Raw genomic sequence first — 20,262 nt, 5'->3', positions numbered from 1 at the left:
TCCGTCCCATGGGACCAGGACGCGGTACAGAGCGCCATTGGCCGAGGGGCTCCCCCATCCCCTCCGCTGCGGTCCCCAGCCCAGGGCAGGGCCACCAGCGCTGGGGACAGGGCTGGGAGCGAGGCCACGGGGACTTGGCTGAGTCCCAGCGTCGCTGCCCTGCCTGGCCCGCGGCAAAAGGGCAGCGCCAGCATTGGCAGCTGGACCAGGGAGGAAGGAGAAGCACGTGTCCCCTCCTGGGGACAGCCCGAGGGACAAGCCGGGGCTGCAGGGTGCCCCGTTACCTCCCCATACTGGATCACCCAGGGCTCAACAGCGGGGAAAGAGCCATGGCGGGGACGGGGTGACCATCAGGGTGGGCAGCGTCCCGTGCAGGGCGAGCAGCGTCCCGTGCAGGGCGGGCACCCACCTGCAGCAGCACTGGGGGTGCACACGTGCGCACGGTCACACCGCCTGGTGCGTGTGGCGCTGGGGGCTGCGCTGGGTGACCGTGGGACGGGGTCAGTGCCTGCGCAGGCAGGGCTCCTGCCGCGCCAGCTGCGGTTTGCAGGACAAAGGTGAAGCTGTTTTGCGCCGTAAACACTTGCGGCAGAGCGGCATGGGGCAGGTGGGGCCGGCCAGAGGCCGCAGAGCTCGTGACAAACTATTTATGGTTTCTCAGCTCAGGACACCCAGGTGCACCCCAGCCCCTGCCTGCGCTGACGTCACCGGCCGCGAGGCCGGGGGAGGAAGAGGAGCCGTCCAGTCCGCAGCTGGGAGCGAAGGCCACAGTGACGTTCCACACTGGCTGCGTGCAGCCCAGCAGGTAGGCACGGCCCAACGCCAGGCTGCGCGTGGCAGGGGCAGAGCCGCGTCCCTGAGGCTAGCTGGCCACGCCAGGCCAGTACACGTTTGGCCGGAGAGCGGGGATGCACCCAGCCCTGCCCATGGAGGACAGATGCTGCCGCGGGGCGATGCCGATCCTCGTGCCGCACGGCTGGTCCAGGCACACGCCCCTTGCCCAGAGCTGGACCTGCTGCTGGGGGCTGCGGAAGCCCCCCCTCCAGCACCCTGGGGGCACCCAAGCCCCAGCGCTGGGGTCCCAACAAGGGCTTCCCCCTGCCTTGGGGCAGCAGGGCTTGGGGATCCCCCATACCAGCACCCCAGGAGTCTCCCGGCTGGTCCCGGCTGCCCCCGGTGCGCCCTGCCCGAGGGCACAGAGCAGAGCAGGGCTGGGTGGCCGGTCCCCACCACGCTGGTGGCAGCGCCGCACACCTGACCGGGAGCGGTGCCAAGGTCGAGGCAAGAGGCAGGAGGGATTTTGCAAGCGGAGCTCACCGTGCCGCACTGTGCCGGGGCGGCTGACTCAGTCCCCTGCTCCCTGCCATGATGTGCCAGCCAAAAGAGCCACACTGGGCTCCCCAGCCCACCTTGCCGTGTGCCACCGGCACAGCCACGCACCAGGATGGGGACTGTGGCTGGTCCCCATCAGCTGGTGTCTGCAGGGGACGTGGCCCTTGGCAGCGCTGAGCGATGCTGCACCAGCTGGACCCTGGCCACGCCACGCAGCTCCAGCCTGGCGTTGGCAGCTGGGTGCCGGCTCCCCAGGGACCCCGAGACCCCCAAGTCCCCGGGGAGGGGGGGTCCAGGGCAGGGCCCACAGCGGGCCAGGCCTGCGGGAGCGCAGGGCGGGACGTGGGGAGCCTGGCGCCTGCCGGGAGCGCTGCGAGGACCTGTCTGACAGGTTCGCCAGCTCCTCTTGCACCTGGACAAGCCCGGGCCGGCGGGACGCCGAGCCACCGCCCAGCAGCGCCTGCTGGGGTGGGGGGAGCATGGCCACCCCGCTGTCATGGCTGTGGGGACCCCCTGGCCAGGCTGCGTTCGTGGCGGGTCTGTCCACACCAGGAGAAGGGCCGCAGCCCCCCTGGTCCCACGCAGGGGAGAGTGGCTGCCCCCCTCCTGGGGGCACTAGGCCCCCTAGCCCAGCGGGGAGCAGGCTCAGGACCCACAAGCCTGCTCCCCTGCACCCACCGGGGCTGTGGGGTGCCACTATGGGGCTGGGTGCACCCCACTCCTCAGCAACGCCCCCCAGGTGGGACCCCATCTGTAGTGGGTCCCTGGGTGCAGCCCCCTCCCCACACATCCCCTTCCCTCACTGGAGGCGCTGGGGGGGGAGCTGAGGGTGTCCCCCCCATCCCGCAGGAGCTGCCACGCAGACAGGCGTCTGCCAGATCCCCCCGACACCGGCAGGAGCCGGCATGCCCGGCAGAGGCAGACGCGCCGGTGGGGGCGACGTGGGGATTCCCACGGGGCCCCCGGGCATGTCGGGGTGCCCGCCCATGGCCGCTCGCTCTGTGCAGCCGGCAAGGAGGGCGAGGAGGGGTCTCCTGCACCCACTCCTCCCCGGCCTGCCCCCAGCCACCGCAGCCCAGCACCCCGCAGGGATCCCGGTGATGCGTGCCAGGGGCCCTGCCCGCGGCCCTGCACTGCCCTTACCTGAGGGTGCTGCCTGCTGTCCGCGCTGCACCGTGCTCCTGCGCCGGGTCCCTCCTGGATGCTCTGTGTTGGTGCCTGGGGTCAACGGGGAGCAGAGCCAGGGGAGGACCCCGCGCCCCCCGGGGCGCCCTCGCTGCCAGTGGCGCCGAGCCCGTGACCGGAGCCATCGTGCCCGGCGAGGCGGGCGGCACGGCGAAGGTCGGCACCTGGCTCTCGCTGCCCTCGCCTGACCCCCACGCTGGCCAGAGCCCACCGCACTGGAGAGCAGAGCTGGCTGACGGCTGACCGGGAGCACTGCATGCCGCCGTGACAGGGGTCAGTTTTTTTATCCTTTTATTATTTTTTTTTTTTTAATAGACTAAGAGCAGAATATGAAAATCACCAGCCAAAGCACTTGAAAAAAAGGTTGAGTTTGTTTTTTTGTTTTGTTTTTTCCCCAAAAAGTGTCTGTGCGTTTGCATAGGTCGGGTCTTCACGGAAGACGAGGAAAATCCAACACGTTCAACTATGTACAAGCCAGCCCGGGGCCGGCGCTGCTGCCTATGGTACAGTATAGATATAGCTCTAGAGTCACTCTCTGTACAGTATGTATAGATCTCTATATAGGTATGTACAGGCTGCCCGGCCCTGGGGGTCCCGGCCCTCACTGGGCTCCCCAGCCCAGCCCTGCCTCCAGCCTCGGGGCACCAGGTGGGCTGCGGGCAGGACTCCACGCTCTCTGGATGGTGTTGGCGGAAGGCGTGGTGCACACGGCAGCACCGAGCCGCATCCTCGCGGATGTGGCCATGGCCATCGGCAGGGCGAGGGGGCGAGTCCCGGCTGGGATCGGCGCGTGCCGCGGCCCCCTGCCCCGCGGGGCGGCTCTCCGGGCAGGGGGGGTGGCAGTGCGGAGGGGCCAGGCAGTCCCACGGTGGTTCCCCGCCGGCTCTCGCGAGGGGTGGCAGCTCGGGGGGGTCCCCGCTCGGCAGAGCCGCGCTGGCCGGGCCCCCGCCGGTACCAGGAGCTAGGAAGCCAGCAGCGTCATGAGGAAGAGTGCAGCGGCCACGGCCAGGGGCAAGTGTTCCCGCTTGGGGCTGGTGCCGCTGATGCTCTTCTCCAGCTTGGGCATCTCCGGGTTGAAGTTTTCTGTGGGGAAGAGCAAGAGGGTGAGGGTGGCACCGGGGCAGCCCCGAACCCCCCCCCCGTGGCTGGGGCTGCCCCGCGGGCGGCGGAGGAGGGGCACACGGCGCTGCGGGGCCAGGGGCTCTGCCCGACTCACCCAGGTCCTCGATCTTCACCTCGGGCCGCAGGGTGAACTGCGGCAGGGTGGGTGCCAGCTTCTCCCCAGAGTGCGATGCTGCAAGAGGGAGAGAGGGGATGGGGGGGGTCACGCTCCCTGGCCGCCTCGCGCCGCAGCCCCCCCAGCCCGCCCGGGAGGGATGGGGCACCCACCGGCAGGCCACGCTGCCCCCCGCTCGCCCGCAGCCCCCGGGGCGGGTACGGGGGGTACTTACTGGAGGCGCAGCACACAAACACCTTCATCTTCAGGCAGGCCCGGCGGTGGTTGTGCGTCGGGGTGGCTGCAAGGCAAGAGCGGGCTGGGGTGGCTCCGGAACGGGTGACCCCAGCCCTGAGCACCCGGCGGCCCGGTGAGCTGCCACCTGCTGGGTCTGGGCATGTTGGGGTCTGGCTCTGCCCCTGCCCGGGGGCGCGCTCCAGGCTGGGGGGATGCAGCAGCACCCTCATCCTGCACCCTGAAGCTGTACTTGCATCCCCATCCTGCATCAGCACCCCAGTCCTGTATCAGCACTCTGAAGGTGAGCCTGCATCAGCACCCTGCACCCCTGTCCTGCCCCGGCACCCCCCCAGCACCCCAGTCCTACATCAGCACCCTAATTTTTGCATCTGCATCAGCACCCCCTGCAACCCCATCCTGCTCCCCCACACCCCTATCTTTCCCCACGCCCCCCCCCTGCATCCCCAACCCTCCCCACACCCCCACCCCCAAGGTCAGGGTGCCCACTCCTGGGGAGGGGCTGCAGCCACCCAGCTTGGGGGGTGCAGGGGGACCAGCTGGGGTGGGACGCAGGGGACCCACGTACAGATGTAGTAGTACTCCTGCCCCGCGCGGAACTCGTAGCCCAGCGAGAAGGCACTGTAGCGCTGGAACTTCTCCGAGAACTTGATGGGGCTGTGGGGCGCGTGGGGCCGGTTGCACTCCCAGCGCTTGAAGCCCTGGCTGGTGTTGCAGGTGCGGTAGCCCTCCGCGTTCACCATGTAGAGCACGTACTGCTCCAGCCGGTGCTCGGGCACCGAGGCGTTGTAGTGCGGGCAGTAGATGTCCAGATAGTCGTTCACGTTCACCTGCACTGTGTAGCCCTCCCGCCGCAGGCTGCAAGGGAAGGGGGGGACAGGGGGGTCAGAGACACCCCCTGCGCCTTCCCAAACACGGGCCCCTCCTCCAAAGGGATCTGGAGGCTGAAGAACGGGGCAGGTCCTGGAGCACGGGTCCCGGGGGGCAACAGTATCCCCCTGCCTAACCTCCATCTGGAGCCCCCCGACACACCGGGACCCCTGCGCAATCTCAGCCCCACGGACCCGCAGCGCGGGTGAGACGTCACCGTCTCGGAGGGTGCGGGGCGGCCTGGGGCGGGAGGGACGCCGCTGGGGACGGGTGCTACGGGTGCCGAGCCACGCGCACGGGTGGGACACCTGCGAGAGCAGAGACGCGTGAGACGGCGCTGCTGGGCCCTCCCGGGATGCAGGATGGACAGACCAACCCGGCCACAGGGCTGACGGACACCAGGGTCCCAAAGGCACCGGGGACCCCGTGGGACGCAGCCCCTGGTCCCGGCCACGCGGGAGGGGCCCGGGGCCCCGGCGGTCCCTGGCTCCGGCAGCCTGCAGCCGACCCCCCGCGGCCGCCCACCATGGCCCCAGCCCCGCCACGCGCTGCAGCTCAGAGAGGATTTCTCACCCTGCTCCGGCTAATCCCGTTAGTTCGTTAATGCCGTAAAGGGTGGCCCTGGGGGAGCCTCATTTACATTGATTAGGAGCAGCAATCCCCTCAGATCCACTCAAGAGAGGCTCTGCTGGCTCCTAATCCGCGCCCGATGGAAATCCCGGCCGCGGTAATCCTCACCGCCGCGCTGACCCACTGCTCCTGCCAATTAATTACAAGCCAGCGCTGCGAGGTGCTGGCTCTGCACCGAGCTGCCGCGGCAGCACCAGACCCCGACCAGACCTCGCTCCGCTGCCCAGCCCAGCAGCGGCGGTGCCCCCCTGCACCGCGCTGCTGCGGCCCCTGCACCCCGCTGTGTTGGGAGGGGTCCCCTCGCCAGGCTCCCCCGGGGTGTGGGCCGCAGCATCCCGGCACGCGTGGCCGGGCTCCCCCGCGGCGCATCGCTCCGGCTCGGGGCCCCTGTCAGGGCAAACCTGGGTGCATGAGCCCCTGACCCAGCACTTGGGGTCCCCTCGCCCCCCCGGGCCCTGCCTGCAGCGGAGCCGGCTTCTCGGGTCTCCCCGGCAGGGCTGGGCAGGCAGCGGGCAGGGCTGCGCGTGCAGACACCCCACCCTGCCCAAACGCCCCCGGCGCTCTTTGGGGAGCCCCGGCACCCTGCCAGGGCCCGCGGCACCCCAGCACACAGCGCCCCAGAAGCCAGGTGCCGGAGAGAGAACCAAAGGGCGACCCGGCGTCTGCCAGCACGGGGGACCCAAGCAGCGACTCCTCCCCGCCCGGGGCTGCCGCCTGCACCGGGGGCCGTGGGGGTGCTGACAGCAGACCTCGTCACCCGTGGGGCAGGGAGTGCAGCCCCACGCGGCACCTCCCTCGCCGCGCAGCCGCTATTCCCCAGCCCAGCCCGGCACCCGCTGGCCGCCGGGCAACTCCTCCACCAGCAAGGTGCTGAGGCAGCCACCCTTGCTCCGCCGGGCGCCAGGACCTTTCATCTTCCCCCTTTGATGTGGTGGGAAGCAGGGGGAGAAAAAGGATTGTTATTAAAGAAATGGCCCTGAGGAGAAAATTGCAATTAACTCCGTGCGGGACGCAGGGCTGGGACACCAGCGCACTCCGAGCCGGCAGCTGGTGCTCACCGTAGCCAGGCTATGGCTGTGCCGGGGCAGCAAGGAGTCGGGAGGAAGCACAGCCCCCAGGATCGGGCCCCAGGCCTCTGCATCCCGCGGGAGCAACACCCGGCTCCGTTGCCCACCGTGCCAGGGGAAACCCTGTCCTGGGGTGCCGGGGAGCTCTAACCGCCCCCTTCCCCTGCGGCACCCAGCGCCGAGGCACGCCCCATGCCCCCCGGGACCCCGCTCTGGGGCTCATTAGGAAGCTCCTGGTAAACAGCCTCGCTAACGTGCGCTGCCCCACGCGGCACTGTGGTCCCCCCCGGCCCGGGGCACCCCAGCACCGCAACGGGCAGGTACAGGGCACCCCAGACGGGGTGGCGGGGGCTGGCTGCCCTGCTCCCCATGGCGGCCCAGCCCTAGAGGCATCGCTGGCCACCGTGTGCTGGGAGCTCGCAGGCGTCAGAGCATCGCGGCCGGCTGGGAGGGGCTGGAGCGCAGCCCCACACGGGCAGAGCCACGGGGCCACCATGTCCCAGGGCACGTCCAGGGGACTCCAGCAGCAGCTTCGGCCAAGATGCTGCATCCCTGCTGCGCTCGGCTCCTGCGCCGTGACCGCCAGCCCCGTGGGCGCACGGCAACACCCCACACAGCTGGGTGCCCCCAGATCCTGGCAGCCATCGCCAGAGCATCCTGCGCTCTGCCTGCGGCACTGTCCGGCAGTGCAGGGTGGGCAGAGCTGCGCGCCCAGCCCAACCCCAGCAGCAGGCAGGGAGCCCACAGGCCCTGTTTTCAGGCAGGAGGATGGGAACAGACACCTGGAGCTCCCTTCTCACTGACACCCACCCCAGAGCAGGCTCGGGCTGCTCGGTCCCTGCCAGCCGCCGCGGCTGTCGGGAAGCCCCAGCGACAGGCGACCCGGGTCAGGACAGACCCCCCCAGCCTCCCAGGCTCTGGCAGCCACGGTGCGGCCGGTGGGGCATGGCGGGCTCCGGCAGTGCCCGAAGGGTTAAGCGCGGGAGCAGAATGGGCAGCATCACTTCTGCACGACTGCATTTTTAGAGCAGGGCTTTGCGAGGCAGCGGTACCTTCCAGCAGCTTGTCGGCACTGGGCAGATGGATGTCCCCTGGCAGAACCATCCCGAGCGCAGGCTGGGCTCGGCGCCCACCGGCCCCGCACCGGCGGGACCCTGGCTACCTGGCAAACCGCAGCCACTGGTGAGCTGGGCGGCTGCTCCGCTCCCATCTGCTGTGATAAATCTGGGCTGAGCGCCGCACGCTCGCTCATGCACTGCTAGGGAGCGCCTGGTGCACTGCAGCATGCCCCGGCCCCGGCAGCAGCGGCACGGGGGGGGACACCAGACCCCCGCCTGGCCCCCTGTGCCGTGGAGGCTCGTCCCCACAGCGCAGGAAAGGCCTGGAGGGTGGTGGAACCGGAGTCAGGCTCAGCATCCCATGCTGGTGGTGACTGGTGAGGACTGGGGTGACATGGGGCATCCCCCGATGCGGGTGACAGCGTGGTGCCCCCAGCACCAGGGGCCACGGTGGACTGCCCCCCCCCCCCCCAAAAGCCAAACCCCTTTGTTTGGCTCCGGCAGCTTCACCCTTTCGGCACGTCCAGGGCCCATCGATCAGCCGGGGAACAAAAAAAGTGCCATTGATTTACGCGATCCCCTTCCAGTCACCCCGCGCGACGAGAGGCAAAGGCGCATCGATCGCCGCAGCCGGTCCGCCCCAACGGAGGGATGCATGGACAGACCGACTGCCTGCACCCACTGCTCAGCCACCGGGGAGATGGGTGGCCCGTGTGTATCCCCCCCGCCATGCCAGCCCTCCCCACGCAGGCAGCGCTGCACAGTCACGGCGCCCAGACGGCCGCGCACACGCGCGCTGGCTCGGCAGACAGCGCCTGCAACGCAGCCCACGCGCACGGGTGGCACGGCGCCACGGCACGGCCCCCCCCCCAACACGCCTGGCGCAGCCGCAAGGTGCGGGCATCGCAAAAGGCATCGCCGGCACATGGCGTCCCCAGGGCTGCCTCCCTGCTCAGGGAATCGGGGCTCCTGGGGAGACGGGGGCTGCTCCCCAGGGATGCGGCGGCGGGCGAAGGGACGGGGGTGAGGGGCACAGCCCCCCCCGAGCACCCCGAGACCCCCAGCACTGCCCCACAGGTGCCCCCGCGCCCGCCGTCCCCCTGCCGCCGGCCACGCGATCCCTTTAATCCCCACTAAAGCCCGTACCTTCCCACTTTGCTAACAAGATCAATGAGGTTTCTAATTGGCTTTTAATTAAACCATCAATCTGCAACCAGTGACTCAATTACCAGCCTGGGCAGGAGCGGGCGGCCCCATTGCACCCCACGACAGCCCCCGCACCCTGACGCCACGGCCCCTTCTCCCACGGGAACCCCGCGGGCCCCAGCCGCGCTGCCGGGGCTCGGTGCCGCCCGGCGCGGTGACTCATGGGGCACGGCACCCTCTGCCCCGGGGCAGCAGCTCCCGCCAGCACCGCAGCCAGCACCCACGGGTGGCCAGGGGCTCTGTGCCCCACAGGGACCAGCGGCACAGCTGGGGGGCTGTGAAGCCCCCCAGCCCGCCCGGGGATGCCACAGCCAGTGGGGCTGGGTAACCAGTCGCCGAGAGGTGTCATCACCACATTCCTCACCTCCAGCCCCACGGGTGCCAGCAGATGTGATGGAAGGATCCGGCCAGGCACAGCCCCGGCGTGTCGGGGTCCCGCAGCTGCAGAGGACCCAGGAGTCCAGGCACCCCCAGACCCCACCAGCAGGCACAGAGCAGGAGCACGGCTCCTCTCCTGCGCGAGATGCTCCCCTGGGAGAGGCTGCTCTGCACAAGGGCTCTCGAGAGCCCGCTCCAGCTCTCGCCGCCTGGAACACAAAGTCAGCCAGATAAAAGCCGCCTTGAAGAGGCAAGCGTGGCGGCGGTGCCGGCGGTGGGGGGGCCACAGGCGATGCTCCCTGTGCACAGGTGGGCTCCAACCCGCCTGCCGCGGCTGGGCACCAGCACCCCGCGTACCCCCGTCTTGCAGCCACCCCGCTCTGCGCCCTCCACTGCACCGGGCAACCCAAGGCCTTGGCGCCAGCACCCTCGGTCCCCGCACTGGAGCCAGGGGCGCAGCATGGCTCAGCCCAACCTGCTCTGGGGGGCTCCTGGGGGCTGTGGCAGCGTCAGGGGGGAGCTCAAGGTGCCTGTGCCCGTGCACAGGGACAAACCGCTGTTCCCACCTCGGCATCCGGGGCACCCATCAGGGCAGTGGCATCCCATCCATGTGCACCCACACGCCGGGGCCTGGCTCGGCTGGGGATGCCCCTAGGAGCCCCCAGCCCCACACCAAGGGGCACCCCAGGGACGCAGCCCCCCGAACACGAGCGCCGGGTGGGACGTGGCCGCCTCACACCTTTGCCCCATGCCACCACACCTGTTCCCGGCAGGACTTGGGAGCGGAGGGCAGGGACCAGATAAGGATCATCCCACGCCCCCGGGGCTCACGGGCTGCAGCCAGCAGACACAGCAGAACAGACAGAAAGCGCAGCTGGATCAACAGTCTGGCCGAGCAGGAGCGGGCACCTGCGCTGCCCCGAGCCTCAAATCCTGCCTTCACGCTTCCCCTGGGCTTTGCCATCGGCACCCCTAACCCGCCCCAGGAAGGGTGGAAGGGTGTCATGCCTGCTCAGTGGCCCTCCCCAGCCCCCCGGCACCACCAGCCGTCCCCCGCGGTAGCCGGGGGACTAGAGCAGCCCGCTCGTGTACCCAAGGGAGACGAGCCACCACCGGCCCCCCGCTCCCCAAGGCACTGCTGGGACCCTGAGTGCCGCAGGTGGGCTCCACAGGGCAGCCTCTCGCCTCGTCCTCCTGCCGAGGGGAGCCAGCCCGGGGCGGCGTGGCAGGAGATGCAATAAATTTCTGGGGTGCCTGGCGCAGCCCCCGAGGAGCAGCCCGCAGCTGAGCCTGCCGGCGGCCCCCCCCCTCCCCGGAGAGCCCCACGGGGCTGCGCAGGGCTTGTTTATTGCTCTGATTGCAGCGGGGTTGCTGGGATTTGCAGGCTGCGGCCCAGGGAGCCTAATTCCCCCCATAATTTATCTAATCCAGACACTTTGCCGCGCGGCTATAATTGCGGCCGAGCTGCCGCACTGCCTAACAATAAATATCAGCGCTCCGGAGTCCCTGGGACACGTCTCTGCCGCAGCCGCCCCCACCATGCTGCCCGTGCCCTGAGCCGGACGCTCACGGCCGCGCCAGAGAAGCGTGTGCAGCGGGCGCGGGCGTCTGGCTGCGACACCCCTGGCTTGGCACAGCGGGGGGCACAGCCAGCACCCCCTCCGCCCTGTCCCTCAGGAGGTGCCGGGGCAGCACCGGGTCACAGTGCACGGCTGCGGGCAATGGGGTGGGGAGAGGCGGCCGCTCGGTCGCGGCGGGGCGAGGGAGTCTCCCACCCGCCGAGGTACTGGCAATGTCACGGCGCGGGCATGAGGCTGGCAGACGAGCGAGGCTCCGGCCAGAGGAGCGGGGCACGGGGGGATGCCTGAGCACGGCGGGGCGAGCCGAGCACCTCGCCATTGTGCTGCGCCTCGGCACGTCGCACACATGCACAATTTATGGGGCCCAGGCTTCCGCCTGGCGACACAATCTCAATGGGAGGGGAAGGAGCTGCTGGGGGACGCTCCCTCCCCACACAAAGGGTGGGGGGAGTCTGGGGGACCCCCGGCACCAACGGGTACCGGAGGATGCTCTGGCCAGGCGCACGTCCCCGCCACGCCCCGGAGCGGTCATGCCGGCAAGGGAAGGGGAGATGGGCGATCGCAGCGGGCGCAGCATCCCAATCCCCGTGGAGGGGGCCACAGACCTGCCGCGGACGCGCAGCCCCCCCGCCCCGGGAGGGGCCCAGCCCAGCCGTGCTCATTGCCACCCCAAAGTCCGTGCGGTGCCCGCGCCGCTCCGGTGCGGCCATGGCAGCCCCGGGTGTGGGGGCCACGCGCCCCACGCGGCGCCCGCCTGGGCGAGGGCAGGGCGTGAGGGAGGTGCTGCTGGTCCGTGGCCACCAGCCACCCGGGCTCCCAGCGGCTCCGCTGCCGGTGGTCGTGGGCGTGACGGCGATTTCCACACCTCTGCTCGTACCCCCGCCCCCATCGCCCCCGCACCCCCCCGGGAGCCCCCCGCCCCGCCGCCCTCGGCTGCAGCCCCGGGCATGGCACCGCCGCTCGCCGCACCGGGGGAGGGGCGGGGGCACCCGGCGGACCCCCCCGCCGCGCCGCCGCCGGTGCCGCTCCCGCACTCAGCCAGGCGGGGGGCGCGTCTGGCGGGGGGGGGCCGCAGCGGGACCCCCTGCCCGCCGCACCGGGGGGGGGCCCGGCCGTGCCCTTCCCGCTGCACCCCGGTGCCCGCCGCGGGGCGGGGCAGCGCCGTCGGGGGCGGGGCAGCGGCTCCCGGTGCCACCGACCCACCCGCGCCCGCCCCGGGAGCCGCCGAGCCCCGCTCCAGAGGCGACCCCGACCCCGCCGGTGCCCGCGCCGCGCCCCGCCCGGTCGCGCGGCCCCGGGGCCCCGAGCCGCCGCCGCAGGTCGGGTCGGGCCAGGCGGGCGGCTGCACCGGAGCGGCCCCCGCCTCCGCGGGCAGGGCGAGGTGCGCGGGGCCGGGCGGGGCAGCGCACCGGTACCGGGGGGGTCCCGCAGCCCCGCCCGCACGGGGGCGCCGCGCGGGCACCGGTACTGGGGGGGTCCCGCAGTCCCGGCGCGCGCGCCCCCGGCCCGGTGCCTCCCTCCCCCCTCCTCCCGGTACCGCCCCCCCCCCCCGCCGCCGCCGCCGCCGCCGCCGCTGCGCGCATCCCTCAGCGCGATCGCCGCCGCGTCCTTCCCGGCGGTGCCCCCCGCCCCGCCCGGTCCCGGGGACACCCCCGCCGCCGCCACCACCTCCCGGTACCGGTACCGGCGGCCTCCCCCGCGCGGCCCGGCGCCCGCCCCGGCACTCACTGCAGGTTGGAGCTGTTCCAGTGCACGGCGTGCCGGTTGCCCAGGGCCCCCGGCGGCCCCCGGCCCGGCAGCAGCAGCAGCAGCGGGAGCAGGGGCAGGAGCGCGGGCAGCCGAGCAGCCATCCTGCCGCCGCCGCGGAGCCCGCCGCGATCCCGATGAATGGAGGAACCGAGCCGGAGCCGCCCGCGCCCCGCGCCCCCGGCGCCCAGCTCCGCCCCGCGCGCGCCCGACGCCGCCGCCGCCGCCGCGCCCCCGCGCGCGCGCCCGACACCGCCCCGGGCCCGCCTGCACCGGCACCAACACCGACATCGGCACCGGGCGGCGGGGACCCGGGGGTGGGGGCACCGGGGCCGGGTCCCACCGGGATCGGGTCCCACCGGGCTTGGGGTCTCACCGGGATCCCCGTGGGTGGGGGCACCGGGGCCGGGTCCTACTGGGATCGGGTCCCTCTGACATTGGGGTCTCACCGGGATCCCCGTGGGTGGGGGCACCGGGGCCGGGTCCTACTGGGATCAGGTCCCACTGACATTGGGGTCTCACTGGGCCCCCCGTGGGTGGGGGCACCAGGGCCGGGACCTACTGCCATTGGGGTCTCACTGGGCCCCGGTGGGTGGGAGCACTGGGGCTGGTTCCCACCAGGATTGGGTCCCACCAGGCTTGGAGTCTCACTGGGCCCCCCATGGGTGGGGGCACCAGGGCTGGGTCCTCCTGGGATCGGGTCCCACTGACATTGGGGTCTCACCGGGCCCCGGTGGGTGGGAGCACTGGGGCTGGTTCCCACCAGGATTGGGTCCCACCAGGCTTGGGGTCTCACTGGGCCCCCCATGGGTGGGGGCACCAGGGCTGGGTCCTCCTGGGATCGGGTCCCACTGACACTGGGGTCTCACCGGGACCGCCACGGGTAGGGGCACTGGGGCCGGGTCCCACTGACATTGGGGTCTCCCTGGGTGGGAGCACTGGGGCTCGGGGCACCGGTCCCCATGGGTCCCTGTGGTTGGCAGAGCCGTGGGTTGGGGGCATAGGGCCCCGGAGGGTCCTCACGGTGCCAGCACCACGGGGGTCACACGTGTTTGCAGGGGGGTTTGGCTGCCCCGGGGACACGGGAGTGGGCAGCAGGGTGGGCGCCCAGCCACTCGCCACCAGCACGGGTGGGCTGTGGCCAGCGTGCCAGGGCAGCCCGGGTGCCGGAGGAGGCACGTGGCTGAGCACCCACCCGTGGGGCCGGTCCCCTTGCTCTTCCCACACCCCTGCCTCGTTTCCCCCTGAGGGTCCATGTGGGGGGACAGCAGCAGCCGCGGGGACCCTGGGTGCTCCCCAGACACCAGTCCCCGCCGGCCACGTGGGAAGGAATTAAGCTGGGTGCCAGCTCCAGCCGCCCATCTTTGGCAAAATCCCTTAGCAACTGCTGTGCGGCACCGCCCGGCGGTCCCGTGTGCCAGGTGATCCGTGCCCCAGCACATGTGTGCACACACGAGCACGCTCGTACCAGCGCAGGCACACGCAGCTCACCGTGAGCTCCCACACGGAAGCGCGCCTGAGCGTGTGCAAGCCGCCGGCACCAACCTGACAGCCCCTGCTCCGGCGGCGCTGGCTTTGCACATGACCTGGAGACTTGGCAGCCCAAGGAGCTTGCAAACGAAACTGGGAGGCTATCGAAACCACGGCTGGTCTTGCTGAGCCGGCCCTGGCTGCTCCCGCTGGGAGCCATCTCGCTGGAACGGCGAGCATGGCCAGGGCGGTGCAGGGCCAACGCCGCATCCCCTCAGCCCCGCCGCCCAGGCACGGTGGCTCCCAGGCCCGGTGACGTGGTGTAGTCCTTGGCTTGGGGCATCTGCTGCCCAGCGCCGAGGTTAAGAGGGCTCCCCAGCTCCCCAAAGCTGCCGGGGGAGCTTGGGGTGGGAATGGAGCTGCTCCCCCCTTGGGGCCCCTTTTCGGGCACCCCAACACCCTTCAGACATGCGGATGCTGCCCCAGCCTGCGGAGGGGGACGAGGACGGCGGTGGCCAGGGTCTTGCTGAGGCCCCCCCCAGGTCCCACTCAGCGCTGTGGGGGGTCCAGCACTGGCACTGCCACAGCCCCCACCCGCACCGGCGGTACTGGGGGGCCAAGCCCCTGCCAGAGCCCTGCCGGGAAGGGGGAGGGGGCTGGCGGAAGGGCCCGGAGGACCAAAAAAAGCCTCTATTAATTATTCATCTGGAGAAGTGAAGTGAAGAAAACACAACACGTGGAAAAGGGCTCCGGCTGGCCCGGGGGCGGAGGCGGGGGGTGCTGGGGGGGGCAGGGGCAGGAGGGACTGCAGGGCACCCAGGTGCCGGGGTGCAGTGGTGGCGGCGGTGGCGGCGGCTCCTTCCCAGAGCACCCTGGCGCTGGGGCATCCCGGGGGGCTGCGCACCTCTGGAAGGGCCCGGCAGCACCGCGCTGCCGCCATGGAAACGCTTTGGCTCGGCAAACCCATGGCAACACACACCTCCACATGGAAACCCCCCGCTCATGGCAACGAGCAGGCCACCACCAGCATCCGCACGCGGCTGCGCTCGCTGGGGGGGGACCCGGCACTGGGGCACCCCGATGTGCGGGGCCGCAGTGGGGTGCACCCAGTGCTCCTGCGGGGACAGGGGGACCCAGGCAGCCGAACGTGCCCTGAGCAGCGTGGTGTGCACCCATGCACCGGCGCCAACACCCACCGGGCGTCACCTCTGGGGCTCGGGGACAGAGCCTGGCCACGGCAGCCGGCACGCAGGAGGGGCTTGGCTGGGTTTGGCAACCACAACAGGAGACGGCGTCTGCGCTGGGGTCACAGCCAGCCGGGTGGCTTTGCTCTCAGGGGGACACGAGAGGCCTCGAGCTCCTCAGGAGAACTGGGGCGTGAAGCAGCCCCGGTTCGCCCCCTCCGATTCTGCACACCCCCCGTCTCCTCTGCCCTGGGCCCATCGCACTGAGATCCAGCACGTTTCTGCTTTAAAGCAGGGGGGACCAGAGCAAAGCCCCCCACCTCCCGCACGGAGCAGGCAGCCACAGGCACTGGCCACAGTGGCCACCATGCCCGGAGTGGGGTGGGCCCAGGTGTCCTGCGGCGTGCCCAGCGGGGCAGGGGACCTGCTTCGCCCGCCTTGGTTAATATTTAACCGCGGCTTCCTGTGACAGCATGTCGCAACCGCAGAGCAGAGCCGGCATTCAATAAATCATCGTGCTGGGCTGGGAGCGGGGGGGGGGGGGCAAGCGGGGGGGCAGCGGCGGAGCAGCGCCCAGCCGAGCAAGAGGGGGAGCCGATAAATAATTCATTAAATAAATAAACATGGCGAGAGTGCGGGGAGGAGGCAGGAGTGTAACCAAGAAAGGGCTCGGTGAACGCAGGCATGAAATATTCACCAGTCACACCTACACGGCCCTGAACATGCTGAGCTCAGGGTTCCCGACCTGCCGGGAGGAGTCAGGTGCCGGCACGTGTCCAGCCGGACATGGCAAGAACATGCTAATGGCACGCAAAGCGGGCAGCCAAAGCCACAGGGACGTGGCACATGGGTTGGGGAGCAGGTAGCCGGTGGTGCCCGCATGTCTGCATGGAGCCGAGCAGCCCCGGGCTCCTGCCAGCCCCTCCTGGCAGCGCTTAGCCGTACGAATTGGGCAGCCCCATGCAGACCCGCGCTGGTGCTTGGGCACGCCGCCGTCTGCCAGCACGCCTGGGGCAGGCTCACCGCACACCGCACGCCCGCAGGCTCGCAGCCACCCTGCTCCTCGCTGCCCTTTTCCTTTTTTATCCCCATGTCTGTCTTTAAATTTGAATGAAGGCCTCACAGATGGTCGCGCAGCATCAGCATCTTGGCGAGCACCGCCCCGGTGAGGGCATGGGGTGCTGACCCCCCCCAATGCCCAGGGAGAGAGGGGACCTCCAGGCCTGGAAACATCCCATGGGACCTCCTGGGGCTGCTTTGGGGCTGGGTGTGGAGCGATGGCAGCATGAGCCAGGGCGGGGATGTGGCACAGGGGAGGTGAAGATGGATGGCAGTGCCACCGGCCACTGGACCACCTCCCTGGCAAGCCACAGGTCCGGCCAGAGCGCCTCACGCCATGGGGGGCTGGAGGTGAGCCCCGCTACGCAGATGGACACGGGGGTGATTCGTTAATTAGCACCTCAGCAGCTTGAGTTAATTGATGCGGAGCTTGACGGCAGCAGGATCGCAGAGGAGGGTTAATTGCCAACACAAAGCCGTCCGCCAGCAGCCCAGCCACGGCCACGAGCGGGCAGCTGCACCGGGTGGCGGCGGCGGTGCAGAGCCGGGCTGTCGGAGGAAATCAGCTTCCTCGCGGAGCCGCCGGATGAAGCTGTGCATGGCGCTCGGCCCCGCCGCCTGGCAGCCCCGGGCTGGCTCACGGTGCTGGGGCTGGTCCCGCTGCCCGGCGGGGAGGAAGCCGCAGGGTCCCTGCCCTGGGCGCCGGGCGCCTGCTTGCCGGAAGCCTGGCTCCAGCGGGCTCTGCCGTGCCAAATCCCACCAGCCCTGGGCGTGTGGGCACCCAGACGTGCCGGGTGGGAGGTGCAGGCGGCCAGCTCCTCATGGTTCCCACGGCCCAGCAGCCGTGGTCCCCCCACGCCGCCCCAGCACGTGGCTGTGCCATTGGCAGGTGATCCCAGGTGGAAACAGGTCGCCACGCTGCGAGGCAGGGACTAGCGCCCACCGCTCTCACCTCGGACCACCCTGTGACACTGTGGGTGCCAGACTGGGGTGCCGAGTGGTGCCGGGGTCCCAGCTGCCTCCCTCTGCCTCATCCTGCAGCCCGGCAGCCCACATGCCGGCGGCAGGGCTACCTGGCAGGAAGTGCCTGAGTCAGCAGCCGGCACTGGGTGACTCAGCCGTCTCCTCTCCTCTCCTCTCCTCTCCTCTCCTCTCCTCTCCTCTCCTCTCCTCTCCTCTCCTCTCCTCTCCTCTCCTCTCCTCTCCTCTCCTCTCCTCTCCTCTCCTCTCTCGCATGGCAAACCTCCCTCCCGGCCTCAAGATCACTCCAATATCATCCACCGGCAGCAGCCCTGGCCCCGCTGGCCCCAGCCCAGCCCCTCTCCTGCTCTGGCATGGCCATGGCAAGGAGGCACCAGTGGCTGCGAGGGCTGTGCCGGGATGGAGCCGTCCGGCTTGGGCAGGGCGAGCGCAGCGGGGGCTGGCACCTGGCCCCGCTGCAGCGCGGCAGCCACAGCTCCCCAGGGAAGGGACAAGGACATGGAGCTGGGTCTGCAGCCGCTGGGCCTGGCACTCAGCTCCCTGCCGGCCTCATCCCTGCCCACGCTGGAGCCGGACGCTCTGCTCGCCCCGGCCATGCCGCCCTGGTGCCCCCTGGACGGTGGCTGGGGGCTGTGGGGGCTGCAGCAGGCACTATGTGGGGTGGGAGCTGCAGCCCCCGTCAGACCCAGGCAGGCAGCAGCGGTGGTGGGCAGAGCAGTGATGGGGAGCTGAGCACCAGGCTGACAGCACGTGCGGCTGGGCCACGAGGAGCCGTAAACACCCCACGCTGAGCCCCGTTGCTTCCAGCAGCCGCAGGAGCGCACGGCGGGCACGGGGCCACTGCACACGCCAGCCCCGCCGAGGGACCCCGCACCCCAGTCTCACCCTCACCAGGGCTCACAGCATCCCTGGGGCTCAGCCATGGTGGCATCTCGCCCTCCCCAAACGCTGCCCGTGCCCAGGCTGTGCCGGCTGTGCCATTGCTGCCCGCACCCAGGGCGCCACGTGCCGCCTGAGGGGGAGCGCGCGTGGGTGTGCGCAGGAACGCGTGTGCCGGGGCCGTCAATGTGCACAGGGACTCGCCGGTGCATCACTGTGCTGGCAGCTGTGCACGTGGTGCCGTGGCCCCGGGGGGGAAACCCCATGGGGCAGCTCACCGGGGGTGCCGGGAGAGGTGTGAGGGGCGATGGAGCTGGCGGAGCATCCGTGGGACTGGGCAGGGACCTGGCCCGCAGTGGCAGGTTGGACCCGGCACCTGCGCTGGTGCAGGATGGTGGTGCCGGAGCTCCTGCCAGCCCCGCTCCAGGCCCGGTGGCAGATCTGTGAGCCGCCCATTACCGGTGCCTAAGTGACGTTAATCTGATCGAGGGGTGACAGGCAGCATCAATATCCTGCTCCCGCCATACATAGATCACACTACAATTAGCATCTGCAGCCGCCGGGACCGGGAGTGCTGGCGGAGGTGGAAGGGGTGACACAGGGGGGGTGCCAGGCTGGGGGTGATGGGGACAGGTCCATGCTGTGACCTGGCCAGGGTTGTCCCCATGCTCCTGCCCTGACCCCGCAGGCAATGATGCCAGGGGAACTACAGACCCTCACTGCCAAATGAGGGCTGGGGAGGGGTGCAGGGGTCCCGGGGGGCATGAGAGCCATCCTGGGGACTCCTGGCTGGCATCAAGCTCGGCAGTGCGGCGTTGCTCTGGCTCTGCCCCGGGGATGTGCAACCAGCTCCGGCATCGCCCACCTGCCCCTTGGGGACAGCCTGTCCCAGTCCATCCTGGGCTGGAGCCGCGGAGGTGGGTCACCCCCCGGCCTGGCGCTGGGGAGCGGGTCCGGGTGCGTGCGGTGACCCCGCTCTGCTGCGCCCTTGGTGCCGGGCAGAAGCACAGGAAGCAAATGAGCTAATAAATTGCGGGGGTGGCGGGGGGGCTCAGGATAAAGCATGCAGGCGCAGGAGATTTCAGGGCCTGAAATATTCATCAGGTTTGATGCGGCACCCGTCGTCACGCCGGCCGTGAGCGATGGCGCGGGGTAGTTTTAATAATGCATCGCTTATAAAAGGCTTGTGAGAGGGGCCGGGGGCGCGGGGTGAGGGCGGCCACGGCTCAGCACTCACCCAGGGCACGGCAGCCTGGTGGGGGTCCTGGCAAAAACGGGTGGTCACTCCACCAGCTGCAGCCGCCGGGATCCGGTGGGGCCTGTGCCAACCCCATGGTGCCAGCTGGGTGCTGCTGCAGGGGCGCATGGCTGGGGACGGTGGCACCACCCGGGGACAGCCTGGCGCAGCCATCGGAGCATGGATAGGTGCTGGGGGGGAAGTGGGGTGCCCCGTGCTGCTGGCACCCACTGCCCAAGGGGGTGGCAGAGGACCCTGGGTGGGTGCACCAAACCTGCAGCCCGGCAGCGGGTGCCTGGCCACCCCGTCTGGGCTGGCGAGGGGGTCCCATGCCTGGGTGCGAGCGTGGCCCCGTGCCCTCATGCAGGGTGTTGCCGTCGCAGCTGCTTCGCGCTCCCTTGCTAAATAATTCAGCGCATCGATCCACCTCCTCCTGCTGCTCCTGCTTCTGGTCACGGGCTGCCCGCGCCACGCTCCTGCCAGCCACTGGCACTCGCCTGTCCCCGTCCCTGGGCTGGGACTGGCAGGGATGCAGGCAGTTGCCCGCAGCGGAGCCAGGCACACCAGCCCCGTGCCCACCAAAGCCAGATGCTGGCCAGGCAGCATGGGGCTCTTGTGCGGCTAACGAGGTCTTTGCCAGGGAAGCTCGTTAGCAGCCTGATGATCAAAGGAGCAAGGGGTGGATCAATGAACATGGGGAGCAGGCACAGAGGCACCGCAGGGCTCCTGCACCGGGGCCCCTGGTGTGAGGAGGGACCCTGGTGCAGGAGCCCACCAGCTCCCCGCTGCCCTGCAGCCCCCCGGGGGCTCACAGCCCACAGCTCCCGCCCTTGGTGCCGGGGCCCCTCTGTCACCCCCAGCATCCTCCCAGATGGACGTGTGCCCGGCAGTGAGGGCCGTGCGCCTGCCGCACTTTGTGAGCTACCGCT

General features: G+C 70.5%; 1 protein-coding gene across 1 annotated transcript; it reads right to left on the bottom strand.

Moving 5' to 3' along the window:
* Positions 1-3,478: 3,478 nt before the first annotated feature.
* Positions 3,479-16,836, bottom strand: EFNA3 (ephrin A3). The gene is made up of 6 exons (XM_075724580.1): positions 16,758-16,836; positions 12,506-12,935; positions 4,557-4,846; positions 3,969-4,034; positions 3,734-3,811; positions 3,479-3,600 (listed from the first exon to the last, which is right to left on the bottom strand). Exons 1-6 carry the CDS (start codon positions 16,834-16,836, stop codon positions 3,479-3,481), a joined length of 1,065 nt encoding a protein of 354 aa, XP_075580695.1.
* Between the last annotated feature and the right edge of the window lie 3,426 nt (positions 16,837-20,262).

Source organism: Pelecanus crispus, chromosome 22 (genome assembly GCF_030463565.1).
Source record: "Pelecanus crispus isolate bPelCri1 chromosome 22, bPelCri1.pri, whole genome shotgun sequence".
Lineage (NCBI taxonomy): Eukaryota > Metazoa > Chordata > Aves > Pelecaniformes > Pelecanidae > Pelecanus > Pelecanus crispus.
This window is presented reverse-complemented; position numbering and strand designations above follow the sequence as displayed.